At 53.4% G+C, this 24,556-nt stretch overlaps 1 protein-coding gene across 1 annotated transcript; it reads left to right on the top strand.

Moving 5' to 3' along the window:
* Positions 1 to 677: 677 nt before the first annotated feature.
* LOC136991107 (maestro heat-like repeat-containing protein family member 2B) lies at positions 678 to 22,964 on the top strand. The gene is made up of 38 exons (XM_067289623.1): positions 678 to 702; positions 1,157 to 1,296; positions 1,705 to 1,827; positions 2,653 to 2,818; positions 3,328 to 3,426; positions 3,921 to 4,072; positions 4,238 to 4,381; positions 5,331 to 5,400; positions 5,731 to 5,804; positions 6,301 to 6,420; positions 7,346 to 7,453; positions 7,811 to 7,964; positions 8,401 to 8,441; positions 8,781 to 8,922; positions 9,708 to 9,760; positions 10,444 to 10,551; positions 10,969 to 11,088; positions 11,291 to 11,413; positions 11,924 to 12,076; positions 12,609 to 12,731; positions 13,120 to 13,199; positions 13,719 to 13,854; positions 14,276 to 14,380; positions 14,744 to 14,867; positions 15,619 to 15,722; positions 16,028 to 16,180; positions 16,892 to 17,046; positions 17,298 to 17,466; positions 17,805 to 17,998; positions 18,766 to 18,903; positions 19,101 to 19,212; positions 19,408 to 19,554; positions 19,863 to 20,045; positions 20,650 to 20,805; positions 21,328 to 21,450; positions 21,699 to 21,801; positions 22,215 to 22,280; positions 22,861 to 22,964. Exons 1-38 carry the CDS (start codon positions 678 to 680, stop codon positions 22,962 to 22,964), a joined length of 4,590 nt encoding a protein of 1,529 aa, XP_067145724.1.
* The last annotated feature ends 1,592 nt before the right edge of the window (positions 22,965 to 24,556 follow it).

Here is a 24,556-nt window from a genome sequence, read left to right as displayed (position 1 = left end):
AGAGGCACTTGCTAGGTTTGCCTTGCAGGTCTCATCTGAACTCTCTCCTTCATGAGAGAGACCACCTCTGTTCAGGACATGTTTCACAAGCGAACAGTTTGCAGGTCTCCGATTTTCCTTCCCGCTCTGTTCTAGTTGGACAACGAGTGCAAATGTGTTGGATGAGGCAGAGAGAATGACCTACGCAAGCACACACAGGGGCAACGTGATGGCACCTGTTTCTGAGGAGATCAGGACAGGAAACAAAGACAGAGAAGGGCCAGTCAATCCACTTGAGACCACTCCGTCTCTGGTTGCTGGAAAATGCTAATTGAACAGAAAAGGAGGGCTGAAGAGGCCTTCAGACAAAGCCCATAGTCCCGCCCATTCTAGCAGAGAGACCCAAATACGAGTGACTGAGAAACAGGGGAAAACAGGGCTTTCTTGGGAATGAATGCAGCCCCCTCACGGCTGTTGCCATATATGGTGCTCTCCATCAGAGTGAGTGACTGCATGAGACATAAGGCCTCAGGGGTCAGGAAACCTTTGTGAGGTATGCACAGCACCCGCTGGTGTCACAGTAGCCTTGGCTCCCCTGGCCTGGGGTCTGTCCGGCTGCGGTCTTTAGTGGCTTGCTCTTCCACCTGCGAGGAGGTCGTTGGAGAGAGCGTTGCTGCCTGGTGGGAATTACTTCCGAGATGAAGAGATTCCTATTCTTCAGGGGTAAGGGCCGCTCCTCTGTTCTGCACGTCAAGTCTGCAGGTCTCCTCACATTCAGGATTGTCCTCTGCTCGTTTTCTAATTGCCCGATCCTCATCGGGGTCCTCCTGCTGTGAACTTCTCACCCGAGAAAAATCCCACAAAAATCCCACAAAATCCCACAGCAAAATGGGAAAGCAAGCAATCCGTGCAGAGCCATTTCTCTGCTGTGTGGCTCCATAGCACACGGCAGACAACTTCGGTGCTGTCTCAGCAGACATTGGGCCTGCCTGCCTGATTCTGGTGGCTCCAATACGCCCACCCTTGGCTGGCTAACAGAGCCACCAGCTCCAAGACAGCTGGTCTCCTGGTGTCAGAACGGAGGGCAGGAACTTCTCTGAAGGCCGGGGAGCCATGGGGACCCTCAAACGGATGCTAGCACCGGAGGGCGGGTCATCCTCGCATTGTTTCCTTCCAGGTTGCTTGCCCAAAGCAACTTCCCGGGTGAGTCCTGCGGAGCCGGAGGATGGAGGCAGGGGGACAGAGTCCCTCCCTGCAGCCATCAGCACCTTGGCTGCCTCTGTGGCCTCTCTGCTAAGCCGACTGCAGGAGGATGAGGTAAGGCGGTGGTAGTGTCCGTGGATTCCGCCTGGATTCTAGTGCTGTGATTCCCAACGTGCCGGGCTCCCATCAGGTGCCATGGGATGTGCTCTTGGCAAACAGAAAATGTGCTCTCTGGCAAACACCGCCTCACAGAAATGCTGTTATTGCCAGCCAGCAGGCGACCTCAGCTGAGTTCTGAGCTCCAGTAGATACTTACCAGAGCAATAGGTGGATCCTCCGGTCCCTGAAACCCTTTCCACTGAAGCTGTTTTCAGCTGCTCAGCTGCTTTCTATGACTAGACCCTGGGAATGGAGCTGTCTGCGGGATGCCATTTTGTAGGCTGTATGGAACAAGAGCTCTAAGACTTTGTGCACACCAAGGAGAAAGAAGTTCAGATGTTCCATTTTCTGACTTGTCCCCAGGGTAATAGAGTAGAAACTTACCGGACACTGGGGAGACTCCTGCAGGAAGATGGTGACAATCTGGAGAGTCATCTCCTAAGGCGGTTAATAACACTGGCTTCAAGGGACATGAGAGTGGTGCAGGTAAGCTTGTTCTCTTTGAAGCTAGTCAGAGAATCCTGCCTAGAGCCCAGCTTCTCGGCAAGCTCTAGGACGCCAAAGATTTCCCCTTTGCCTTAAGAACCAGTGACGGTTCCCAGGTCCTCTTATGGAAGACTCGTCCTCAGGGGTGCTGGCTCCTTGAGGGAAAGGGCCATATCCAGCACAGTTCTTGAGCAGGCGCAGAACCGGAAGCAGCTGCCCTGTGCAGCACGTTTACTTGAGGCTTTGGCTGGAGCTGGGGCAAGCAGGCCCCTGAGTGCTGCAGCAAGCATGACTCTCCTGAAGGCAACGGCTCTGGGCAAGGAGGTGGAAACTCAGCTGCTTCTAAACGGTTGCCTGTCGGATTACCAGTCTTGTGCATTTACCCTGCTTTGAGGAGGAGCCGGGGCACGGTGCCAGTCCCTCTCCTGCGGCACCAAATGTCCCATCTGGCCTCCTGTGTGGAGACTGTTTGTTGCTGGAGCCTTCTTGGAGCTTCTCTGTTCTTACTGTCTTGCTCTCGCAGAGGCAAGGGGGAGGAAGCAATACTACAGAAGGGCAAACCATGCAAACTCCTCCCTTGCCAGACACATTTGGGACTGCTGAGCTACCGAGCTCCCCCAACAGCTCAAAGTGCTGACTGCCAAACAGGGCGGGAAGAAATCTGGATCACTGATGGATCTCTCTGGAGCAATGAGACTTCTCTCCCTGTTCCCTTCAACGGGAAAAGGAAGAGCTGAAGTCATACAGCCATTGTTGGCTACTTCCACGTGTCCGCCTACCTCAGCCCTTCCCGTGCTGATTGTTTTCCTTCATGTCTTTCTGTAGGGTGCAACGGATGAATTGCAAAGAGCTGCGAGTGACATCCTGGTGTCCCTGGCCCAGTCGCACTTCCTCCTTGTCATGGATGAGCTGCAGAGTCACCTGAAGCCTGTGGAGAAAATCCCTGAGGAGTCTGTCTTTATTACCCTCAGCAAACTTGCCACAAGCCATGGTACGGCAACTTGTGCTTCATGCTTTGATGCTGGGTTGTTCGAGCAGTGGGAGAAGGGATTCCGTTGTGGAAGAGGAGGGCTACGAGGTGGTGCCCGCTGGCCGTGTCTTTCGCTGCCTGGGAGGGAGCAGCTGGGACTTGTGACTTAGCTCCGGAGCTAAGTGCCCTAAGGAGGGGACAGCGGAGAGACCCAGCCTAGCGGAGGTCTGCTCTGCTGTGCTTCCAGTCCCACCCTGAAGGGCTTCCCAGCTCCCATGCCTCCGGGGGAAGGTCAGCCAGCACGCTTGCACCCTGGCAGGGCACTCTGCCACACACGCGACCCGCCCAGTCACTTTCTGCGGCAGCTCTTGAATCCCCCTTGCCCTTCCCCTTCTGACACAGTCCCAAGTGGCCTGGCATCCCATAGCCCTTGCCTGTCCGAGGTGCGAAGTGCTTGACTCCAAAGTCTCCCAAGAATCTCCCTGACGGCAGGTTGTTCTCTTTCCCTCTGCCCTGTCCCTTCTCTGCAGCTCTGAGCTGCATCCCTTTTGTGGAGACGACCTGGGATGCCATGCTCATCATGCTGAATCGAGCACATAACAGCAGGATCAAGCAAGCTGTCTGTGGCGGTGAGTGTCAGAGCCTAGTGCCAGGGCTCCACTGCCATGCAGGGGGAAGGGGAAGTTAGCGAGCAGCGCTCAACATGCAAGGCTCTTCTCTCCCAAGCTGTTACAGCAGGTTCTGAGCCTCAGGTGAGCTCATGCCCCTTCTAGCTCCAAAAGGTCGGCACAATGTCAAAACAGTGTCTGAAGCTCGGGAGATTGCTGTGCCCAGGAAAGGAATGGAGCTGTTGGAATTCTGCTACTCAGCCTCCTGCGGCAAACCTTGGAGGAGGAAAAGGGCTAGCAGGGACAAGGAGGAGAAGAGGGAGGAGAGAAACAGCTTAGCATTTCAAGGAAGACATTTTAAAACATTTCACGCCTGCCCCAGAATCCAAAACTGCTCCAGAGCTGAGCACTGGCAAGCATGGGACTGCAGTTTGAGACAGGCCGGCGTGATAATACAAGAGATTCTCCCTGCTGCGTGCTTGACATAGTGACCTTTCTCCCCTTCTTTGCTGCAGTTCTGGAAACGTGGTCCAAAGCTGTAACTCTTTACTTCCAAGACTGGGCAAAATGCTCCTTCCCTCGAATGGCGAAAGCCCAGTTTTGTGACAGAACATTCCCGTTGTACTGCTATGTGACCAGAAACTGGCTGACCTGTGAAGAGGAGGAGGTAAGAATGGCTGCCTTTGTGGCCGCAGAGCAGCAGCTGTAACGCTGCAGTACCGCTCTGGGTACAGTGGTTGTGCAGAGGGAAGATTGTGTCTGGGGGATGTGGCGTAGTAGAGCAGAGCTTCATTTGGAGCAAACAAATGTCTTCTGCCTCCCCTGCGTACAGCTCAAGCAGGCCGTCATCAGGGCTGTGGCAGCTATGATGGGCCTCCTTCTCCACAAAGAAGAGTACCAGGAGCATGTGGGCAGGCAGCTGTGCTGGCTCCTGGGCCAATATGAAGAGGTCCAGGACACTTCTCACGTGACCAAGGTGAGACATCCTGCTAGGCACTGCATGGCTGTGTAGGTCGGGGGAGGGTGTGCAGAGAGGACGGAGCTGCGGCAGTTCCTAGTGGAGCTGGGGACCTGTTAGAGAAGAAGCCTAGACAGGTGCATACAGAGAGAGGGGGAGGTTTGAGGCTTCCTGTTTTTTCAGAAAAGAGAATCGCCAGCTGTGGAGGCATGCACTCCTGTGTCACTGAGCTGCTCCAGGTCACGAGCCACCCTCTTGTTTTCACTTCCTCTTGTAGAGTCTCAGCCATTTCCTGGAAGCTGTGGCAGGGCTTGGAAGAGCTTGGAAGCTCTTTCTTCCAAAAGGAAGAGTTTCTGTCATCTGCGCTGCTGTGCACAGCCAGGTAAGGGGGGCTGAATGTCTCACACTTCCCCTTGGCTTGAGCAGGTCTGCCTCAGGCTGGCAAGAAAGACCGATGGGGTGGCAGGGTAGAGTTTCCCTGTCTCTCAGGCAGAGAGCAGGAGCAGTGTGGAGCCCAGAGATCTCAAGTTCAGCCTTTGAATCCTAGCCAGCCCTTGGATCCTAGTCACCTTTTGCTGCTGCAGACCCCCTGACTGGAACTCAAAGGCTGCCTGTTGCCCCTGGCATGTAGCCTTCGTTCTGTCTGTGGGTCCTGTGCTGTGGGCTCAAGCTCCCACTGGAGGGTTGCAGGGGACTAGGCGAGACACTCAAGAAAGTGTTCATCTCTGACTCCCAGACCTAGAACTTGTCTGTCTGAGCAGAAACACATCTCTCTGCGCTCTCTGTCGAGTTCTGGAGAGAGAGAAGGCTGATGGATAGCAGAAGGCGGCTCTGGGAGCAGAAAGCAGTGTACTTTTGGAATAGCGTCTTTGTCTCCCTGCGAGTTCCCAAGGAGACAAGACCCGAGAGTAGAGCTTCTTTTCAGTCCCTCTGAAGACTCATGCTAAAACGTACCTCATTCCCACAGCTCTCGGATGGGACCAAGCAGCACAGCATTGACCATAAAACAGAGCTCTCCTACTGCATGCTGCTGCTAGGTAAGGAGAAGAAGGCAGAGTCTGGCTGTGCTTTTTTTGGTCTCTCTCCCGCAAACCTCTGCAATGGGGGAAGACAGTGACCGTTAACTTCGACCATGATCTCTTCCCTCCAGCCCGAAGTTTCCCTCATGACACCGTGGAGTTTCTGTTCTCACAGCTGGGGACTGAGAGCGAGGCTTGTAGAACAACGTCCTTGTATCTGCTCAGATCTTTGGTTCGCTGGGACCGTAAGTAGCACCTGGAAGAAAGGCCGCGGAGTGGTGTGGGTTTGACCGCATGCACGCTAAATGCGGCCCACGCCCTGTATTTCTGTACCTGTATTTCTTTCAGCAACGAGCATAAGAAAGGAAATGCGCCTCATTGTGAAGGCAGTGGGATCTGTGTTTGGAGACCACCGGAGTAAGGTGAGGTGGCTGGGGAAGGGATGGTACCACGGTGAGCAGCAGAAAAAGCCTTTCCCTCTGTGTCGACTCTGGCAAGGAAACAACAGTAGGCTGCTATTTTGGACCTAGCCTAGGTTTCCAGCTTTGTCATGTTAGCAGCAGAGCTACTGCGAGGAGGGGGCCTCGGGGACTGCCTTGGCCAGGGGCTGGGACTGCCAAACGAGCGGCTCGGCACGTCTTCCAGGTGATGGTTGACGAGCTCTAAGTGGAGCTTTGCAAACAGGCAGCAGAGAGATTGCCAAGGGGAATGGGCATGCCACTTTCTTGCATTGCCTAAAGATATGGCCTGGCAGTGAAGCCCAGCACTGAAACCAGAAGCTAAGACTTCTTCTGTCTCCTTGTCATCTCTCCAAAGATCGTAGGGCCTTTATGCATATGTCGGTGAAAGGCAGCTTTCCTTGAGCTTTTGGAGAGAAGGCCTAATCGTTACCCTTCTTTGCAATCGCCTCCCTGGCAGGTGAAGGCTGCGGTCCTCTCTTTCATCAAGGAACTGTTCAGCTCTGGTGTGGAGAACTGCTCGGCATGGGCTATGGTGGCCTATGTTTTCACGGAGTTCAGTCGGGCCACCAGCAGACTGGTAAGAGGGGAACTTGACATTTGCGACGGTGTTCTGTGCCTTTTGCATGCTGACCGCTCCATTGGACTTCACTGAGGATGTGGAGGCCCCCAAACGGCAGCTCTTGAGTCCCTGGTGTCATGAACTGATTGGCATCCAAACGGGCATGCACCACGGGTATCTCTACTGCAAAAGACAGCAAAAGACAGAAAGCATGGGCTAAGCAGGATTGTTTCCTTGTTCTCCGTCCCTTCCCAAGCTGTCCTGTCCTCTCTCCACAAGGCTGGGGCTCTGTGTCCTTTCGGGAAGCAAAGGGGCCATTGGCAGATGTCTTTCTTGAGTGTTGCCAGCCAGGTCCACAGGGGCTGAATCCTCCTAGATGTTTCACTACAAGAGTGACTTGCTGAAGATCTTAATTGTGGCTGGGTCTTTTCTCTCCTCAAGGAGCAATTCTTGGTTATTCGCTTGCTGTGAGGCTCCTGCAGGCCTCCTATGCTTGTATGGAGAAAGGTGGAAAGAACTCCCACTTCCTCCTCCTCCTCCACCCTGAGGCCAGCCATGGCCTCATACATTTCCAGTGCAGGAGATGAGTGTAACCCCTTGGAAGAGCACAGTTCCTTGCATTTCCTTTGGTGTCATTAAAAGAGAGCTTGCGCCATGGAGCACCTCGCGTGCTTCCTACACAATTTATGTGACTGCGTTGTGCATCCAAACAGGCAGTGGCCCTCTCTGTGTAGCTTTTCCTGCAGCCTGGCATCTGCCTCCACCCTCCTACCCCCCCAACACTCACCCCCCCACCCCCTCCGCCCTCTAAGGCTTCCCATTCTTGCCTTTTCTTCGGGGACCTGTGCTCCCAAATCAAAAGCCAAGTCTCTGACTGAAGCCTCTAGCCTCCTGTTGAAGAAACACTAACTGATGGGAGTGTTGGCAAACTTCTCTCTTGCAGAAGACAAGAAACCTGTCGGAGAGGGAAGTGCTGGAAGAAAGCACGCTTCAAACTCTGTGCTTGCAAGTCCTTCACTCTCTGGACGTCTCCGTGAGCGGGATGGTGAGAGTAAGTCATCCCACCACCTGGGGCTACTTCTTGCCTTGAGGATACTTTCTTCTAGCCCTCCCCCTCTCCACTGACAAGCTCTTCAGAGCCTGAGGCTACCAGAATGTCATGTCAGAGGAGAGGGAGAACACAGTCTTGTGAGTTACAACCCAGGAGATGGGCTCAAGTGGGGATTAGGGCCGTGGACTAGAATGAGAAGAGGTAGAAGAGAAAGGGCAGGAGGGACATGAAGTAACACGCTGGAGAAGGTTAAAGGTGGAGGGGCTGGGTCATAGGCACAGAAGACAACCGCTCAGAAAACAGGAGTTGGAGGGGTGGAAATGATGACACACTGCCTTGCTGTATTGTTCTCTGCAGCTCTTATGGCCCAGGCTCCTCCAGTACGTAGTGCCAGCTCAGTACACCGGCACTCTGATCCCACTCTCCCGATGCCTCAGGGCGCTAACGGAGAGACAGGAGAGAGCAGAAGGGCACAAGGAAGAACCCAGCTACCTGGGCTACCAAGAACGAGGTAGAAAGCAGAAGCCCTTCTGTCCTGCTCTGTCAGGTGGAGAGGTTGAGTGTGTGTGTGTGTGTGTCTGTCTCCTGGCAGAGTCAACCGGGAGGCTAGGAAGAGGGAAGAGCTCAGCCTTACCCTTCTGCTAGGGGGCAGGGAGGCCTGCCCTGTATTATTTCCTCTGTGCCCCGGAGGAAATGCTTTGCTCTTCCTTTCTCAGCTTTCTCCCTGTAAAACGGGGGACTTGTTCATGGCAGTGCTGGGGAGTTACCTTCCTTTCAGGACGTTAATCATGTGGAAGCCCTCAGGTGGGAAGAGCTGTGGGAAGGCAAACTATCCGCAGATCATCAGCCTCCTTCGGTCCTGTGGTGGAGGGCCTCCCCGAGATGACTGGGTGAATATGAGGAGCGGGACTTGGCCTGCTGAAACAGAGCTTTTTTTCTCTTTCCAGCCAAATTGCCAACTCCCCAGGCTCTGCTGGTCCGCCTCCTGGTGAGTAGGCAGGGACGGAGCGATGCAGAGTTTTTTTGACCAAGGGGAAGGGGGAGAGGTCAGGGTGCAGACTGTTTGCATGGCAGGTGCTTGCAGCCTCCAGGGAGGAGCAAGTCTGCTGGAGCACACCTTTCCTTTCATGGACTGCCTGGGCCTTCCTCCTGTGAACCTCCTGAGCAGCAAGGAGGCGGCATTCCTCAGGGAGGCAGTGCAAAAAGAGAAGCAGCTCTCTTGGGTGCCGGCTGCCATGGCAGGAGCAGACCCCTCCTTCTTTCTGGAACAAACTGCTATTCCTCTGGCAGGCCTGGAGCTCGAATTCTCTCTCCTTCCCTCTTCTAGTCGCTTGCCCGCTTTCCTTATGAAGGAGGTGGCTACGGAGTTGCTGCCCTGCAATTGCTGCAGGCCCTTCACAAGGAGATTCACAGAGCGGTGGGGATTGCATGGAGGGTGCAGATCCCTTCCCTGCTGCAGTACCTCGAAGGTAAGGTGTCTGCTGGGAAGGGATCGATTTGAAGAGCACACAAGGGCAGGCAGGAAAAGCCAGGTCCCCCGGGTGACCAAGACGAGCAGAGCCTCGAGAGCCTCAAAGCCAGCTTGTTTTGCATCCCTTCCAGTTCCAGGCAGCTGGAACAGAGAGTTGAGAGAAGCAATGCCCCTGAGACCCACTGATCCCTGGGTGGGATTTAGCCTCGCATGTTGCGTCAGAATGGCAGGCTCTGGCGGCATCCCCCCATCCTTGCTTGGATAGCATTTGGGAGGGATCGCCTTCCCCCTTCTGGAGGTTTTGTGACACTGCCCTCTCTTTGCAAGTTCAGAGTCACCACTCGAGTCCAGCTTGGCAGCAGCAGTTCTTCCTCACAGTAAACCCAAGGTGGTTTGGAAAGGCCCTTCGGCTTCCCTTTGCGAAATGACCCGTTCCTGAAACTCCTCTCACAGTAGCTTGGCAGCGTGGGCTAAAAGGCCATAATTTGGCAGAAAACGTGTGTTCCGTGTCGTGTGTGCTGTGTTCCGAATGCTTGCGGCAGCTGCTTTGAAGCAGTGGGCAGGACAAGGGGTCAGTATTTCCCAGATTTGATTCAGTGGCCGTGGAAGAAATGGGGCTCAGACATGCTCTATGCCTTTGGTCAGTGGCACAGGTGTCTTTTAGCTCTGGCCTACTCGGTGTGTTCTGGTAGCTGGGAGTTTTGGTTACAAAGGAGACATTGGGACGCTTCTCTTGGCCTCACTGAAATGAGATGACCTGCTGTTGTGCCTCTTGCTTTCCAGGAAAAGATGAGAGCTCCCTGGACTGTGCAGAATGGGAGTGCCTTCTGCTGAAGGTACAGAGTTATTTTGGGATGCCTGAAGTCAAGAGGGAAGAAAAGAGAGAGCAAAACAAGTTGTGGGGAGGAAAGGACAGTAGGCAATGACGGATCCTACTAACTAGACAACGGCCGCTTTAGTGCGAAGACAAACAAAATGCGTTTTGCTGTTCATTGGCATTGCAATGACTTGAATGGAACTGAAAATGCAGACTTCCGCTGGAAAGCATTTCTGCGAACCCACGGGATTGTTTTGGATTCTTTGGTGTAATAGCTTTTTGACTTTCTGACCTGCTTGACTGGGTCAGGAGGAATGACAGAAGATCACCAGAAAAGGGACATCTTGAGGGCGTCAGGCCAGGCGTGAGATCACCCACCTGATCTTCCGAGGTTTCCCTCAAGTTCCAGCCCCACCTTTGGTTTGCAGAGATCAGGAAACAAATGAGGGTTGGGGGGAGGCGGGGCGGGTCTTAGCGGTGAGGTTTTCGACGTCCCTGTCCTCTCCCTAAACTTGGGCCTGTTGTCCAAAAAGCGCTGCTGCTTCTTTGTCTAGAGTTTCCTCAGACCCAGGGGAAACGTAGCTGCCATGTCGCAGGAAGAGCGCTAGCTATCCCCAGAGAACCTCTTGTTATGCTGCAACGTGCAGAAGGCCGTGACAAAAGCTGAGGCAGCCTTTGCTTCCCTTTGTGTTTTCTCCATAGTTCCTGAGAACATCCCTAGAGACAATAGGGAACCAGACCTGGATCGTGCACCTGAACGTTGAGTTAACTCAGCAGATGGCCAAGCATCCGAACCTTTCCAAGGAGAAGGTTGGTTCTCTGCTAGGACTTTGTCTCTACTGCTTGTCTCTGGGAGGGCTGGTGGCAGAGCCACAGGACGCTTCTCTGACTGGCGTGTGATCTAAGACATGGTCTTTTCAACACCGTCTCTTTCCACCGGTTCCTATTGTCTGCCCTCCAAAACGGCATCATCATCATCATCATCATCATCATCATTATTATTATTATTATTGTTGTTGTTGTTGTTGTTGTTGTTGTTGTTGTTGTTGTTGTTGTTATTGCTATTATTTTAATTCTTGGTATAGAGCCGGTCACTGGAGTGGGCTAAAGAATGGGCTGGTTCTGTAGTCTTGCACGCTTGGCTGTGTCTTGGCCCTTGAGATGGAGTGGTACCCGAGTGCTCCGCTTCTGCAGCGATGACAGGGGGGCTGGCCTCTTCTCTTTCAGAGTTTCCTGTATAAGGCTGTGGGGACAGCACTGGCAGCTTCTCAGAATGTCAGTTACGTTCAAGAGCAGATGCAGAAGTATTTGGAAAGAATCAGCTCTTTGGAAGCTTCTGAGAGAGAGGTGGGCATTCTCTTCCTCTTCCTGCTTTCTCCAGTCTTCCCCCGGGGAGCTTGGCTCTCCTTGCCGGACTCCACCTTCTGGTGGGGCTTCATTTGGGGCTTTTGGTTGCTGACTCCCCCAGGCAATATCCTGCTTGGCCACTGCAGCTGGCAAGGCACGAATGTGTGCGATGCAATCCGACTCACTCTTCACTGTGTTGCAGGGACCAATCTCTGTGCTAGCATGCTCTGCGGAGAGCCACCTTGACCTCGCCTTGACAGCAGTCCAAGAGTTTGATGCTGCTGAGCGGGAAAGCAGACTTTCTAGGGTCCTCACCTTCCAGGAGGTAAGGGAAGCAGGTTTGCCTTCTTCTCTTGCCTCTGTTTGCTTGTGTAAGACCTGCCTGAAGCCTATACCCTGCAGTTCTGCTCCTTCAGGCATCTTCAGGAAGGAGCATGTTTACCCAGGCGTGGGTGAAAGCTCCGCACTGGGGGCAACATCAGCAAACGGCCCTGGGAACAGTGTTGAGCCTGACTGCAAGTCAACTGGCAAAGGGGAAAGAGGAAGGGTCAATGGGCAGTGATCAGACTCGCAGGGCTGTCAAGGAAGGAGGTTCTGCCCTTCTTCAGCCCTCCTTTGCCTAAGAGCTCCAGCTAGTGTGAGGGAGAACAGCTCTCTTCCCCAGAGAGTTAAGAGAGGCTTTGAGGAACTCCTGGAGGAAATGCTTTGGCAAGGGTGGGTGGAAATGGCAAGCTCGTACGGGTCTGGAGGCAGTTTCTCAATGAGAAGCAAGTGGAAAGGCTGAGGGAAAGCCAAGAGGTTGGACTGATTCCTGATGGCTGTTCCAACTGTCCAGGAGAACCAAAAGGCGAAAAGAGCAAAGATGTGCGCTCCTCTCATGCTAGCCTACAGCCAGATAGCTCTGCACGCTCCCAAACACCTGCTTTGTTCCCGAGTCGAGACGGTCATCGTGGAAAACATCCTGCGCCAGTACAGGAGCAGCCCTCAGGTAGGCGCTCAGAATGCTCATTGTTCGAGCTATCAGTTTAGAGCCAGCTCCAGCCCTCCTCTGAGCCGCAGCCTACTGACACAGAGTGTCTGCCTGGAAAGATCCCCTCTCAGGAAGAGCCCTGAACCTCCGCCTTCAAACCTGTCACTGTATCCCCTTTTCATACCCCTCTGTCATTGCTGCTGCTCTTTGTGTTCTGGGCGGCTTGTCTGACATGCCAGAGATTCGAAGCGCAAGCAGATTTGCTTCCCCACTGTTTTAGGCTGGAGTGCGGGGGCTCTCTTTTGGGTAAGAAGCTGGCCAGGCCACTTCCTCCTAGGACCCGAGGGGACATCTCCTGCCTCTGAAATAGACCCAGAGCTCAGGGCGCTGAGGCTTCTGGAGGATGCCGTTTCTCCCCCATACGCCACTATTTGCGGACGGCTTTGGCCCTGGCTTAATTCTTCTTTGGCGCTCGTGTTAGCCTTTTGCCCTTTGGTCCTTTGAACAGCTCCTCATGGGTGTCATCTTGTTTTTCTCTCCCGGGCCTCAGGACGTAGAGCTCAAGCTGGCCCTCATCCAGAGCGTCACAGAAGTCAGCTGTGCCATTCGAGGTGCCAGCAACGCGAAGAGCTTTAATTTCTCTGCCAAAAGGGTGCTGCTTGCCATTCTGCTGGTGAGTGACATGGCGCGAGGGAGGCTGTGCTGCCAAAGAGCTGCTGTTTGTGCAATGAGACGCGCAAACGTTTCCTCAGAGATGCAATGTTCTCTGCTGGTTGTGAAAGACCCTGGGCAAACTTGGGCGCTTCCGAAGCCTAGTGCCCAGCATGCCAGGACCCTTCTGGGCTGCCGCCTTGTGGGCAATGCCTGGGAAGAGCAATGGCTCTGTCCTCTCTGGAGCTGTGAAGTGCTCTTAGGGCAGAGTTCTGCGAGGGAGTAGTGTGCAGGAAGGCCGTGTGTGTGTGTCACAAGTGTAGAAGAAGAGGCCGTTCCTCTTGCTGAGGGAGGGCCCTCTTCTTCCCTACCTGCTGAACTCTCTGTACTTGTCTCTCTGTGAACTACAGGACTTGGTGGAGCAGGAGCCCATGGGCTGTCTGGCTTCTCCTGTGCGTTGCAAGGCAATTCTTGCCCTTGAGCATTTGAGGTAGGGCATTTCCTCCTGTGTGTTGGGTATTCTCCTGCGTGCCGCAGAGGAGCTGACTGAAGCTTCACGGTTGAGCCGAGTGTGGGGTCAGGAGGTGCCTGTGGTGTGGGATGAGGCGATGGTCAGCACTTGGTATGCTCCTGGAAGGCGTGAATGTGGCAGAGTGACTGGAGCCCAGGTCTGGAGAGAGATGGCTTGGGGCTGTAGACTGGAGGAGGGTGGGGAAGAGAGTGTTTCTGGTGTGAGCGAAAGGCTTCTGCCTGGCAGCCTGCCTGCCTGCCTGGCTGAGGGAAGGGAAGGGAGCTGCCAGCTCTCTGTACCCTGGGAGTCTGATGTTCTCCTGTGGCTTGTGAGTGAGGCAAGAATCCATGGAAGCAGGCAGAAGTGCTCCCTGTCAAGGAACCGCAGGGTTGGGATTTGGGGCTCCAGCTTCAGATGAACTCTAGCTGCCATTGGATGCCCTGGGGCTAATCTTGGTAAGTCTCCTTTCTGAGTTGTCTTTCTTTTGTTTCCTGCCAGCAAGATCAAGCCGTCTCTGACCCGCGAGGAAAACTGCCATCTCCTTCGTCAGTGCTCGCAAAGCCTAATTGCCCTGCCTCCCCTTGAGCAGACCAAAGAGGAAGGGCAGGCAGCAAAGGATGCTCAGCACGGGCAGGTAGCTGCCAATGCCCCGCTGCTGCCCTGAGTGTTCAGTGCTGCACTGAATTCTGGCAGCCACTCCGGCTGAGTTTTGAGGCCCCATGGGAGCTCACCTGCCAAGCCTTCTCTCCTGCTTTTAGTCTCTCTATAGACAATCCCTGGGAGCTCTTGCTCAGCTCATGGCAACTCTTGAAGAAGACCTGACCTCATCCTGGCTCGAGGAAACCTTCCATGTGAGTAGTAAAGAGGAGAAAGGGAAACTCTCCTCTCTTGTCAAGAGGCAGGCCAAGGATGCAGGGCTGTTCCTTGGGGAAGCTGCCAGAAATGCCAGGAGATCGGAAAGGACTCTGTGTGCGTGTGTGTGTGTGTGTGTGCGTGTGCGCATGTGTGTGTGCGTAAAAGGTGCCTCGTGTGACCTAGCTGTGGTCTTCCAACAGCTCCTAGAGACCTGGCTCCATTCTGAGAAAGAGTGGGAAAGAGAGAGGGCCCTTCAGGTCTGCACTCAGCTGATGAAGGCTTATGCGGAGAGATTTGCGGACACTGTGAGTATTGCCTCCCTCTTCCCAGAAGCCTTTGGAAGCTCTGTGGCTGCAGCTGGAGTGCAGCTAGGGGAAGAAACGTGCGGGCAGACTTGGCGAGCCAGGAGGCCTTCTGTGCAGTTCTGCCCTAGCCTCAGTGCCCATTGGCCACAAACACGGCATTCCGCCTCAATCCCTTCTGCTTCTTGTCTGCAAAGGGAGATTTGCTTGGAGCTGTCTCAGCGTTGAAAAACTCCCAGGAGGATAAAGCTGAGCTTCTATTGATCCAGATGCTCCCCTGTGGGTCGGCAGTCAGCGCCAGAAGGAGAAGGTTGAAGGGCCGCTCATGTAGCCTGGGAACTTTCTTCTTCTTTTGATTTTTACCAGGGAGAAAGCACTTTTGCGCAGCTTGGCTACCTGATTGGAGTGCTGGGGCCTCTCAGCTGCGACTCCCTGGTCACGTCCCGCCAGTGGGCACTCAGCTGTATCAGCTGCCTTCTCTCTACACAAGGTGAGAAGAACAGCCATTCCCCTCCTTCTTTCAGGTGCCTCTTCCCTCTCTCCACTGCCTAGCAGCAGAGGCAACATGCAGGGACGGCATTTCCTTGCCCGAAGAGAAGAGGACTAGGCAGCAGACTCTGCTAGTTTCTTGCATCCAAACCTTGGTCGTTCTTTTCCTCTCGGCCATAGGACAAGGGAGGCCTGGGGAAGTTCTTTGGGGAGCCCCACCTCAGGGACATTTCCAGTTGTTGTGGGGAATGAGGGCCCTTCTGCATTTGTGTCTAAGGGCAACGTTCTCAGGAATCAAGGGACAGAAGCAGCATTTTCTGGCTCTGCAAGGCAACGGTCCCCTTTTAGAAACTATTAGAAGGGAGGTATGCAGCTGGGCTTCTTGGGTGAGCTTTGGTCAGCATCACCTGCCCACACTGACCAGTCTGTGGAGAGCTTCCTGCCTGTCAGAGATCGGAGTGACCTCTGCTAGAATATGGGCTGGAGATGCGGAGAACAGTGAGGCCTACAGCTGTGGACAGCAGGCACACTCTGGAAACTGCTGTAGCAAAGGCAGGCTGCTTGTCCTGACTGGCATACGCTCAGATCCAATGGCTGGACTCGTAAAGTGCTGCTTCCAGAGTTCAGAAGGGTGCTGCACTTCACCTGCGCACTTCACTGCCGCCAGCTGGGTATTCCTTGATCAATGTCTCTAGACTGGAGGCTCAGTTCCACAAAATGTGCCTATGCTTTCCCCCTTGTGTTTCTTTCAGCCGAGCTTATGCACATGAAGAAAGAGGAGATGAAACACTTCTGCGACGAACTAAGTGCCACAGATGCGGAGTCTCTGCTGAAGACATCCTCCAAAATTGCCAAGGTAACTGACAGGGCTGTGGCTACCTGGTGGCTAAGCTCCGCTCACTTTTCTCTTCTTTACTTCCAAGCTTGCTCTCCATTTTCAGGGTGGCCTCTGCAAAGGGGCCTCCATTGTTAGCAAGCAGGAAGAGGGCTTTGAAGTATAATGGTCTCTTGTGCTCCCACTGGGGAAAACAACAGCGTCCACAACGTTTCTGTGAATCTCTGTGTGTGTGTGTGTGTGTGTGTGTTTCTTTTTTGTCCTTTCTTGGTAAGAGTGGAAGCAGACTTGTGATGTTGTTTCTCCTGGTTCTTCTTGCTCTCCAGGTTGCATGCCAGTACTTCCCCTTGGAGCAGGCGAGAGACTTTATGAAGGCTGTCTCGGGCAGCATGCTGTCCTTCAGCCCCACTTGTGCAAATGCAGCCGGAAAGTGGATGAGGATCTTTCTGGAGCAACGTGGAAGAGAAATACTCCCAGAGGTGAAACACCCTTGCTTTATCTTTGGAGTTTGGACTTTGACATTGGGCTGTTGCACTACCCCTCGCGTAGCTGATGTGGGCTGCAGAAAGGCATCTGGCGGGCAGAGCCAAGAGTGTCTTGCTGAAGCTGTGTAGCTGAAGTCCTGGCAACCTACTCCATGAGCTGCTCTCAGTCGGAGACAAGCACTTCTAGGGCAAAGTCTCCAGCTGTTCCTGATACAGTCTCAAGAAGAAGAAAACCTGAAGGACCCACATTTCTACGACCTGCCCCTCTCTCCGGTGTTCTGCTCTGCTCTCCACTGCCCCTCTGGGGGGGGGCAGTGGAGGGTGGACGGTGCCAGCCTTGCACAGAAAGGAGGCGGGAGCGTGGCTTGTAGAGGGCCACTGATGTCTCAGGGTCTACTCTGGGAAGGACAGCATACTGATGGTGGGCGTTTCCCTCTCCTCAGCCTCGGGTCTGCTGGGCTTTTGTGATATGTTTGCTCATGCAGTCTGCTTCCTTGCTCTTTCTTCATTGGCCCACAATTCCAGGGCCTATCGCTGTGTTTCTGGTTCTCTCTGCTCTGCCTGAGCCTGTTTTGTTGTCATCTCTGAGCGTGCCTGCAAGCTTGCCTTCCTTTCGTGAGAAGTTTTTGCCCATTGGTGAGGTGTGCTTCTAGTCGTGGGGGCTCAGCCTGGATGCTGAACCTCTTCTTGCCGCCTTCCATGCAGGTGCCCCAAGTCCTGGCAGTCATCTATGACCATCTGCCAGCTTGCCAGCAGGACAACCTAAAAGAGAGTCTCTTTGATGCAGTATCTGTCCTGGCCTGCTATCACCCCGAGGCAGTGACCAACAGCCTCCTGCAGAGACACCTGCCAATGGACAAGTAGGTGCCACTCCTCTTTCCCTTCCATTGCAGTAACACAGCCTGACTGTGCTAGAAGGGATTCCACCAAGCAGCAGGCTGTTCTTCTCCCTGAAAAGTGAGGCTGTTGCAAGGTGACGTGCTTACAGATTTGCAACGAACCGGAGCTGCTAAAGCTCCATGCTGGGCAGGGGGAGCATTGCACCTGTCTTTGAGGGGTTGTAGGTGCAAGAACACAAGGGATCAAGGGGGAACGTCTGTTCAACTTCCAGTGATACAGCGGAGTTGTGGAGGACCCTTGGTAGAAGCTGCTTTGCAATCCAAGTGCTCCAGTTGCTAGCAGAGAGACTCGAGAGGGCAGAAACCAGCAGCAGCAGCAGCAGCAGGAACTGCCCTGAGGATGCCGTGAAGAACAAGGAGGCTGCTCTGGAACCTCTCACGGTATGTAAACTGACAGGCGCATTTCTGTGCCCTCTTGCTTGCGCCGAGAATCCTGCTGAGTGAAAGCGAGGGCTAGGGCATCGTCTTGTTACACAGGCACTTGCAAATCCACATGGAGAAGCCTCACAGTGTGCTTTGCTAGGTCAGCCTCGTTTTTATCACTGTGAGAAGCTGCAAGAGCTTGTTGTTCCCGATCTTCGAGGTTGCGGCAGAAGTCAGAGATCCAGACAGGGAATTCCAGGCAGGCAGGCAGGCAGGCAGGCAGGCAGGCAGGCGGGGCAAGTGGTGGGGAAAGCTCTTCTTTCCAACCGATTGTTTGTGATGGCATTTCTTCTTAGGCGACCTGTGCCATCTTTGAGCTGGTGTCGGCTCTGCAGACCCAGAAAGCAGTATCCTTCTTGCTTCCGTGGTTATTTCCAACGCTCATGAAGCAGATCAGCGACACGCTCGGAAAGGAGATGCCTTCGTCCCCGGGAAGAGTCGAGGAGAAGCTGGTCCATGTGGTGCGTGGAGAAGACAGCCATCCTTGCAGGTGATGAGCAAAATGGGCAGAGATGGAGGGGGCTGGCTTTGGTTTACATCACCAGGTCAGGTTTGTTCTTGGCATGGAGGAACCTCTTTGGTCTGCCCTGTTTCCTCGATGTTGAGGCAGATTGTCATGGTGGTTCTTACCTCTGTTCAAATGCAGCTTGGGATGCCAGCTTTTTGGGGAACCTGAGAGACTTTACTCATGCAAATGGTAGAGAACAAAGTATTTCTTGGTCTTGTATGACTGAGTGCCCCTCTCAGGCTGGGCTGGGCCTCCTGTTTCACTCGTCCTGGTCTGTTCAAAGTACCTACAAGTGGTGATGCAACTACCGAATGGTCATTCTGGCCCGTTACTGTCCATTTCCCCAACTTTGTGGGGGCCTCAGTGTGCGTCTTTTGCACGGAATGGTATTCTGAAAATGCGCATGCTCCTCAAGGGTCAGGGCAAAGAGATGCCGACCATGGTCTGCTGGTAGTTCCCTCTAGATGATGACTAGAAGAACCCTCAGGTTCTAGCATCAGCAAAATCAAGGCTTCTGTTGTTCCCTAGGTGTGCAGTGAGCTGGGGGGCATCAAAGCGGATGACTAGGCCAGTCTCCTGGCAGCTTGGCACACTTCCGGGCTATGAAGTGTGCTTGCAGGGGCTACTTTGCCTATCGTTCAGTGGGGCTTGGAACAAGATAACGAGCACCTCAGAAAGTGGCTGAGCTGCTTTAGTTCTGGTCAGGGCACAGTTTCAAGCGCTCTGATTCCAATTGTTTTTTAAATCAGGCTTTCCATCAAAGCACTCGATATCGTGCTCTGCAAGTGCATTGATGAAAAATGGACGGGGATTCTCAGGAAGCGGAGAACCTGGGCTTTTCTTGAGAATCCCCAGACTCACCATGAGGGGATGTGTCTGCTGACTAGGTAAGAGCCTTCGGGAGGTCTTCTTTCCCTCTTGGGGGGTGACTCTAAGCCAGCAAGGGGCTAAATGGGAACCTCTCCGGCATGTCTGCCTGGGGAGCCTGTCCTGAGCTGCTGAGCAAGACCACCTGCATCACAGCACTTGACTGGTGGAAGTCCATGGGCTGTTGCCTCATTGTCTTATTGTGCTGTGTGTGCAGTGTTCTGCTCCGAGCTGGCGTAATCACATTGGCCGTTGTAAATGCTATCTTCCCGTGGCTGGACTCGCCAGCGGCAAACTTGAGGACCACGGCAACGTCCTTCTTTGCTGAGGTAAGACGGAAGGTGGGAAAGGAAGGGCTGAGGGCAGTTGTGTTTGGAAACTGCTGCCTGGGACGTGTCTTTCTCCGGGACGACCCTGGCAGAATGCCTCCCGTCCGTGCTGGAATCCATGAATGTTGTTATTCACACGCGGTGAGTGGTCAGCATCACTGTATCGGTGCTAATGGTCATGTTGCTCTTTTCTAGCTGATGAAGCACCAGTTCCTTCAGGAAACGAAGCTGCTTCAGCCGGTCCTCTCTGCCTTGCTGGACAAATCGCAGGACGCCAGCAGCACTGTCCGCCAGATGGCAGCGAGAGGCCTGGGAAATCTGGCCAGTGGAGCACCTGAGAAGGTGAGAATGACATTGCTGCTCACTAAAGGCAGCCCTGCACTAGAAAGGTCCTAGTGAAGAGCTGCGCAAGGCTTGAAGAAACTGGACAGAGCGGCAACAAGGGAAATGCTGGTGCTTCTTGAGACCGTGCGCCATGCTAGGACCTCCCTCTGGCTGCAAAGGTGTATTGTGAGGCTGAGTGTGGAGGCTTGGGCTAAGGGGTGCTCTGCAATGGTTTCCAGCAAATTCTGCTCTTGGGAGAAATGGTAAAGAAGAGATGTTAGAGGTAGGGATAGTGAGAAGCTCTTGTACGCCTTCTGCTTTGACAGCTGAGAAAGCATAAGACGGCCATTGTGGAGGTGTTACTGGGGGCCACCAAGGACGTCACCTCTTCGCACATCACAGCGGAGAGCTTGTCAGCGCTGGCAAAAGTGGTGGCGGAGTTGAAAGAGAAGGGCCTTGGCATCACCTTCAGGGACATCGCCTTGTACACCACGACTTTCTTTGATGCTGTAAGTGAAAGGCAGTAGGTAACTTGTGTCCCAGCAGTCTTGGTAAGGTCATCTGAAAGGTATGATGGGGACAAGCGGAGGGGAGGACTCTTCAGCTTCCGGGAAGAAGGGTCGTTCATGCAAAAGGCTGAAGAGGAAGGATGAGGCTTGGGCTGATGTCTCCTGATCCCCAGTGCCACACAGAGCTAGTCACCTCTGGATTCCCCTTGGAGAGTGGTGAAGGAAGTCTGGACACGAAGGGAGGGAGTCCCTCAGCGGGACTCCTTGGCAGTCCAAGAGCTTCTAGGCTTCTGGCTCTGTGTCAGCTGCCCGTAACGTTGCTGAGGACCTCAGACACCAAAAGCCCACTGCCCAGGAGCTCAGGAGGCAAGGCCGTGAGAAGCTGCGCAAGGCACAAGGAAGGGCTTGGCACACGGCAACCCTCTCTTGCTTCCCAAGGGATGTCCTTCAGAGAAATGGTTCCTCCTGATCCCTGGGCCTTGGACAAATTGAGAAGAACCATCGCTCAGGACGCTGGGCTCAGCTGGAAGCCTTTGGCTGGCCAGGAGAGGTTTGCTTTGTGGTCCTAGTTAGCAACCTGACGGCTGGGCTTTCTTGCTTGCAGGATGAGGCGGTCGTTCGGTCCTCAGCCTTCACCTTATATGGAATCCTGGTCTCCTCTGCCCAGAGGAAATGGAGATCTTTTCTCAGGGAAGAAGTCAAAACTACCTGGGCCAGAATTCTGCTCCACCTTCGGGACCCAGATCCTGGGGTTTACAATGTAAGAGCCACATTTCACTTCTTTCTTCAGAAGGAGAGCGATGCACGGCAACAGCAGAGCGCGTCCGCCCTTCCTGCCAGCTCTCTACGTAGCTGCACATTCTCTCTACGGTCCTTGCTCAGCCTATTCCAACACGGTTTGGGGCTTGAGGCGCCCGGCAGTCTTTCCACATCCCACAGTGGTCAGGGCTCAGACCTGCCTCCAAGTCTTTGTTGACCACGTCCCTTCCTATCTGCTCCTGCCGCCTCAGGTCCAGCCCTTCTCCCAAGGCGATGTGAGCTAACAGCCATCTCCCACAGGCGACAGCTCTCAGGCACTGCTGCTGTCTCCAGGGTGCCAAGTACTAGGCCAGGGGAGCGATGCCTGCTCTTGCAATCCTTCCCCTCTCCTATCTGGAAATTGCACTGAGCGAAACACCTCCTCTTCTTGAAGGAGGGCAGCAGCGCTCAGCTCAGTGAGTTCCCTTGAAAGGCACCTGGCTGGGCCCAGGGAGGACTGAGCTGGGGCAACTCTCCTCTTCAGGCCTGTCGAAGCACTTTCCTGCTCTGCACTCCATTGCTGGGCCTGCGGAAGCTCCAGGCACACGTTGCTCTGAACACGGAGAAGAGCGCCGAAGAGCTTCAGGAAACTGTCTGCAGTCACCTAGTGAGTAAGCTGCGGCCCAGCCTAAGACTGACTGGTGGCAGCGACTTTCCCTGGCCCAGAGACCTGGAGCGTGGAGTGCCCTTCAGAGAGGTGGTAGGGCGTGATCTGGCATGGCAGTGAGGGGAACTGTTTGTGCCTTGCAGCCACCTGCTCTTTTCTTGATCTCCTGGGTCGTCCACTCTCCTTGCCGAGGGTCAACGGAAGGGCCTTTTCAGCCAAAGAGCTCCTGTTTCTCTGTTTCCCTCCAGGCCAGAAACAGCTCAGAACTTCTCGATAGCCTCTACGACGCCCTCCTGACCCACTTCTGGAGCTTGCGCTGGGGCACGCGGACTGCGGCCGTCAAAGTAACTGGTGAGAGACAAAGCTGCAGTTCTCTTCTGCTCCTCCCTCCAAGAGAGAGCAAAGGGCCCTCTCCACTTTCTCGGCAACGGGGCTGGGACTAGTCGCCTGCCTTAGGCGGGTGGTCGCAGGAGGAATTAGTTAAGGGCTATAAAGTGGCTGAAGTCTCTGTAGGAAAAGCACAGTGGCATTAGTTAGTGCTCCGGATGAGGCTGGGCCCCTGGCACACTCACTTGCTCGGCTCTGCTTCATGCCTCTCCCTAAGAACTTAAAAGGAGTAGGCACCCTGCTGCTTTGATGCTTATAACATCCCGGTGCTCCTCAAAGCCCATCCTCAACGTCGGACACTAGTCAGAAAATAAACTGGGAATTAGGGCTACTGTGGGAAGTGTCTTGCTGCTTACCTATTTGCATGGTGTGAGCAGGTGTCATCCTGGAGAATGCAGATGCCCGGTGGCTGAGAAAGCACAATATGAGTCTTCTGAGTGCAAGTAAGTTAAAATTGCCCCTCCTGCTCTACACTCTCTCCTTGTCTGAGGAAAGATGTCACCACCTTCTGCTGCCCTACGCTGCCCCTTCTCTCTCGTGTCCTGCCCCAAACCTCGGCCTGGCTATGACTTTATCCCACGTGAATATGGACTGGCTCAAGAGCTCCTGCATCCCCAGACAGCCAAGCTCCTGCTAAACCAAGAAGGTCTTTTGGATAAAAGCAAACTTGGGGAAAGCTGTCAAGCTCTTGCCAAACTAGACCTTTGCACGCGTTTAGCAAAATGGTGGAGGCAGAAGAAGCCTCCTTCCTGCATCTGGGGGCATGGAAGACTCGAAATGGAGGGGCCGTTGGTGCCGGGAGAGAGTTTCTCTCGCTGAACACACGCAGAAGGCTGCGGGTTTGCAGTGACCGTGTGCAAAGCCAGCCTTCATATCCCACCCTTGCCACGGGCTCCCAGGACTGAGGCCAGGGAAGGCTTGGCAGCTTTCTCAAGTGATGCTCTGCTCAGAGAGCCTGGGAAGGCATGACCAGTCTGTCCTGGCCTTTGACAGTCACTGATGCATCTGCCTGGGTTGTTTCAGTTCTCCAGTTGATGCAGGAAGACCAGCATCCCAGCGTGCAGCAGGCAGCAGCTCAGGTCCTTGGAGACAACTGGCCAGAGCTGAGAAATGATCAGAGCAACTAGGAGGTCATCGGAGTGCACCTCCCCCAGGAAAGTGAGCAGTGGGAAGGCCCGACAGGCAGTCGAAGAAAGTCGCTAGAAAGAAGGTGAGACAGTGGAGTACCGCTAGGGCTGTTTTTGAAAGAGCAAGTCTTGCTGTATTCAATACAAATCCATGTTCATAAAAGGGCAGAGATGGAATGGGCCATTCTGGGTGATCACTGTAGGCTGAAAGGTGTACTCAGAGGCAGAGTGTGTATTTGGTAAGGTCTGTTCTGGAATGGTTTTTCCAAAATACTGCTCTTGGGAGAAATGGTAAAGAAGAGATGTTAGGAGTATGAATAGTGAGAAGCTTTTGTGTGTCTTCTATTTTTACAGCTAATAAAGCATGAAGGCCATTTGTGGAGATATTTATGAGGGCCATTAAGGACATCCCCTCTTCCCAGATCATGGGTGAGAACTTGTTGACACTGTTGAAACTGGTGGAGGAGCTGATAGAGTTTCCTTATTTAAAATTAGTAGATGAATAATTCCAGTGTGATTTTTGTCTTGTAATTAGTGGGCAAACTGCTTATTGTGCTTACTGGTGTTACTGATGGATGAGGGTTTCAATAGATGTGTATGGCATGTAGGTGGCTTATTCTCTCATTGGATGTATGTAACAGTATGATTGTGTTTCAGTGTAAAAAATCGCATTTAAATCAAAGATTTTAGCAGAGTCCTCTTAGCTGTGATGGGAAACATGCCTGTAAGTGTTCAAGGTAGCCTGGGGACGTGTCTTGCACATCTGAAATTTGACTGTTCTACAGATAGGTAGCACCTTGATTTCACATTTTCTGTTACCTTTATCTCAGCTGGGTTGAGATTTCACTGTCAGTCTTAAAATAGGTTTTTAAAATGTACAGCTTTAGCCTGGTTTAAAGGAATAGGCTAGTGAAAGACAAAGGCCCCGGGAGAGAGGGTCAGGGTATTGCCCTTCATGCATGTTGCTTAGGAGAGCAAAATCGTAAAGAGAATGGAGGTTGCCAGCAAAAGGAGCAGACTTTACACATGCACCTTGTAAGCATTGAAGCGTGCTTACTGGAGGAACTGCAGGAAAAACTTCATTTCAGAAGTGTAGCAAGAAGGCTTTTAAAAGTCGAATTTTGAGACTCCCAAGTTATCTTGTGTTGCCACAGAAGCATACATTGGTAAATGGCATACAGGAAGAAATTCCTCCCTTGAGAATACACAGCTTGCTGTGGCTATTTTAGGAATAGTCAAAACCAATACCGGAATCAGCTCCTCCCCCCACTCCCTGAGCTGTTATTTTACATCCTGTAGTGCATTGAGAAGGCAGCAGCAGAAAGACTGCAGAAACCTCCAGGATGGCAGAAATGAACATTTTTTCTTTTTTAATAATAAAGTAGGAAAGATGCAAAGCATCTGAAATCTTTTTAAGAGGCCATGACAAGACTTCCATCTTGCAGCCATTATTAAGCTAAACAACATCACTGAAGGCAGATTATTCATAATACTAGATGCACATGGAGTACAGGCACTTGTTTTCCCTTGGACTTCACATCATCTCTCTCTCTCTCCCCTCCTCCAATGCCTTTCACCCATTCCTCACATGC

Source organism: Apteryx mantelli, chromosome 1 (assembly GCF_036417845.1).
Source record: "Apteryx mantelli isolate bAptMan1 chromosome 1, bAptMan1.hap1, whole genome shotgun sequence".
NCBI classification, from domain to species: Eukaryota; Metazoa; Chordata; class Aves; order Apterygiformes; family Apterygidae; genus Apteryx; species Apteryx mantelli.
The sequence above is the reverse complement of the archived record's forward strand: the minus strand, read 5'-3'. Positions and strand labels throughout refer to the sequence as shown.

Excerpts from the sequence above, each read along its gene's own strand:
- LOC136991107 (XM_067289623.1), top strand. The coding sequence starts at position 678 with ATGAAGAGATTCCTATTCTTCAGGG. Across the intron at positions 4,382-5,330 it reads ACACTTCTCACGTGACCAAG|CTCTCGGATGGGACCAAGCA; the intron begins GTGAGACATCCT and ends TCATTCCCACAG. Across the intron at positions 19,213-19,407 it reads CAACGTCCTTCTTTGCTGAG|CTGATGAAGCACCAGTTCCT; the intron begins GTAAGACGGAAG and ends GCTCTTTTCTAG.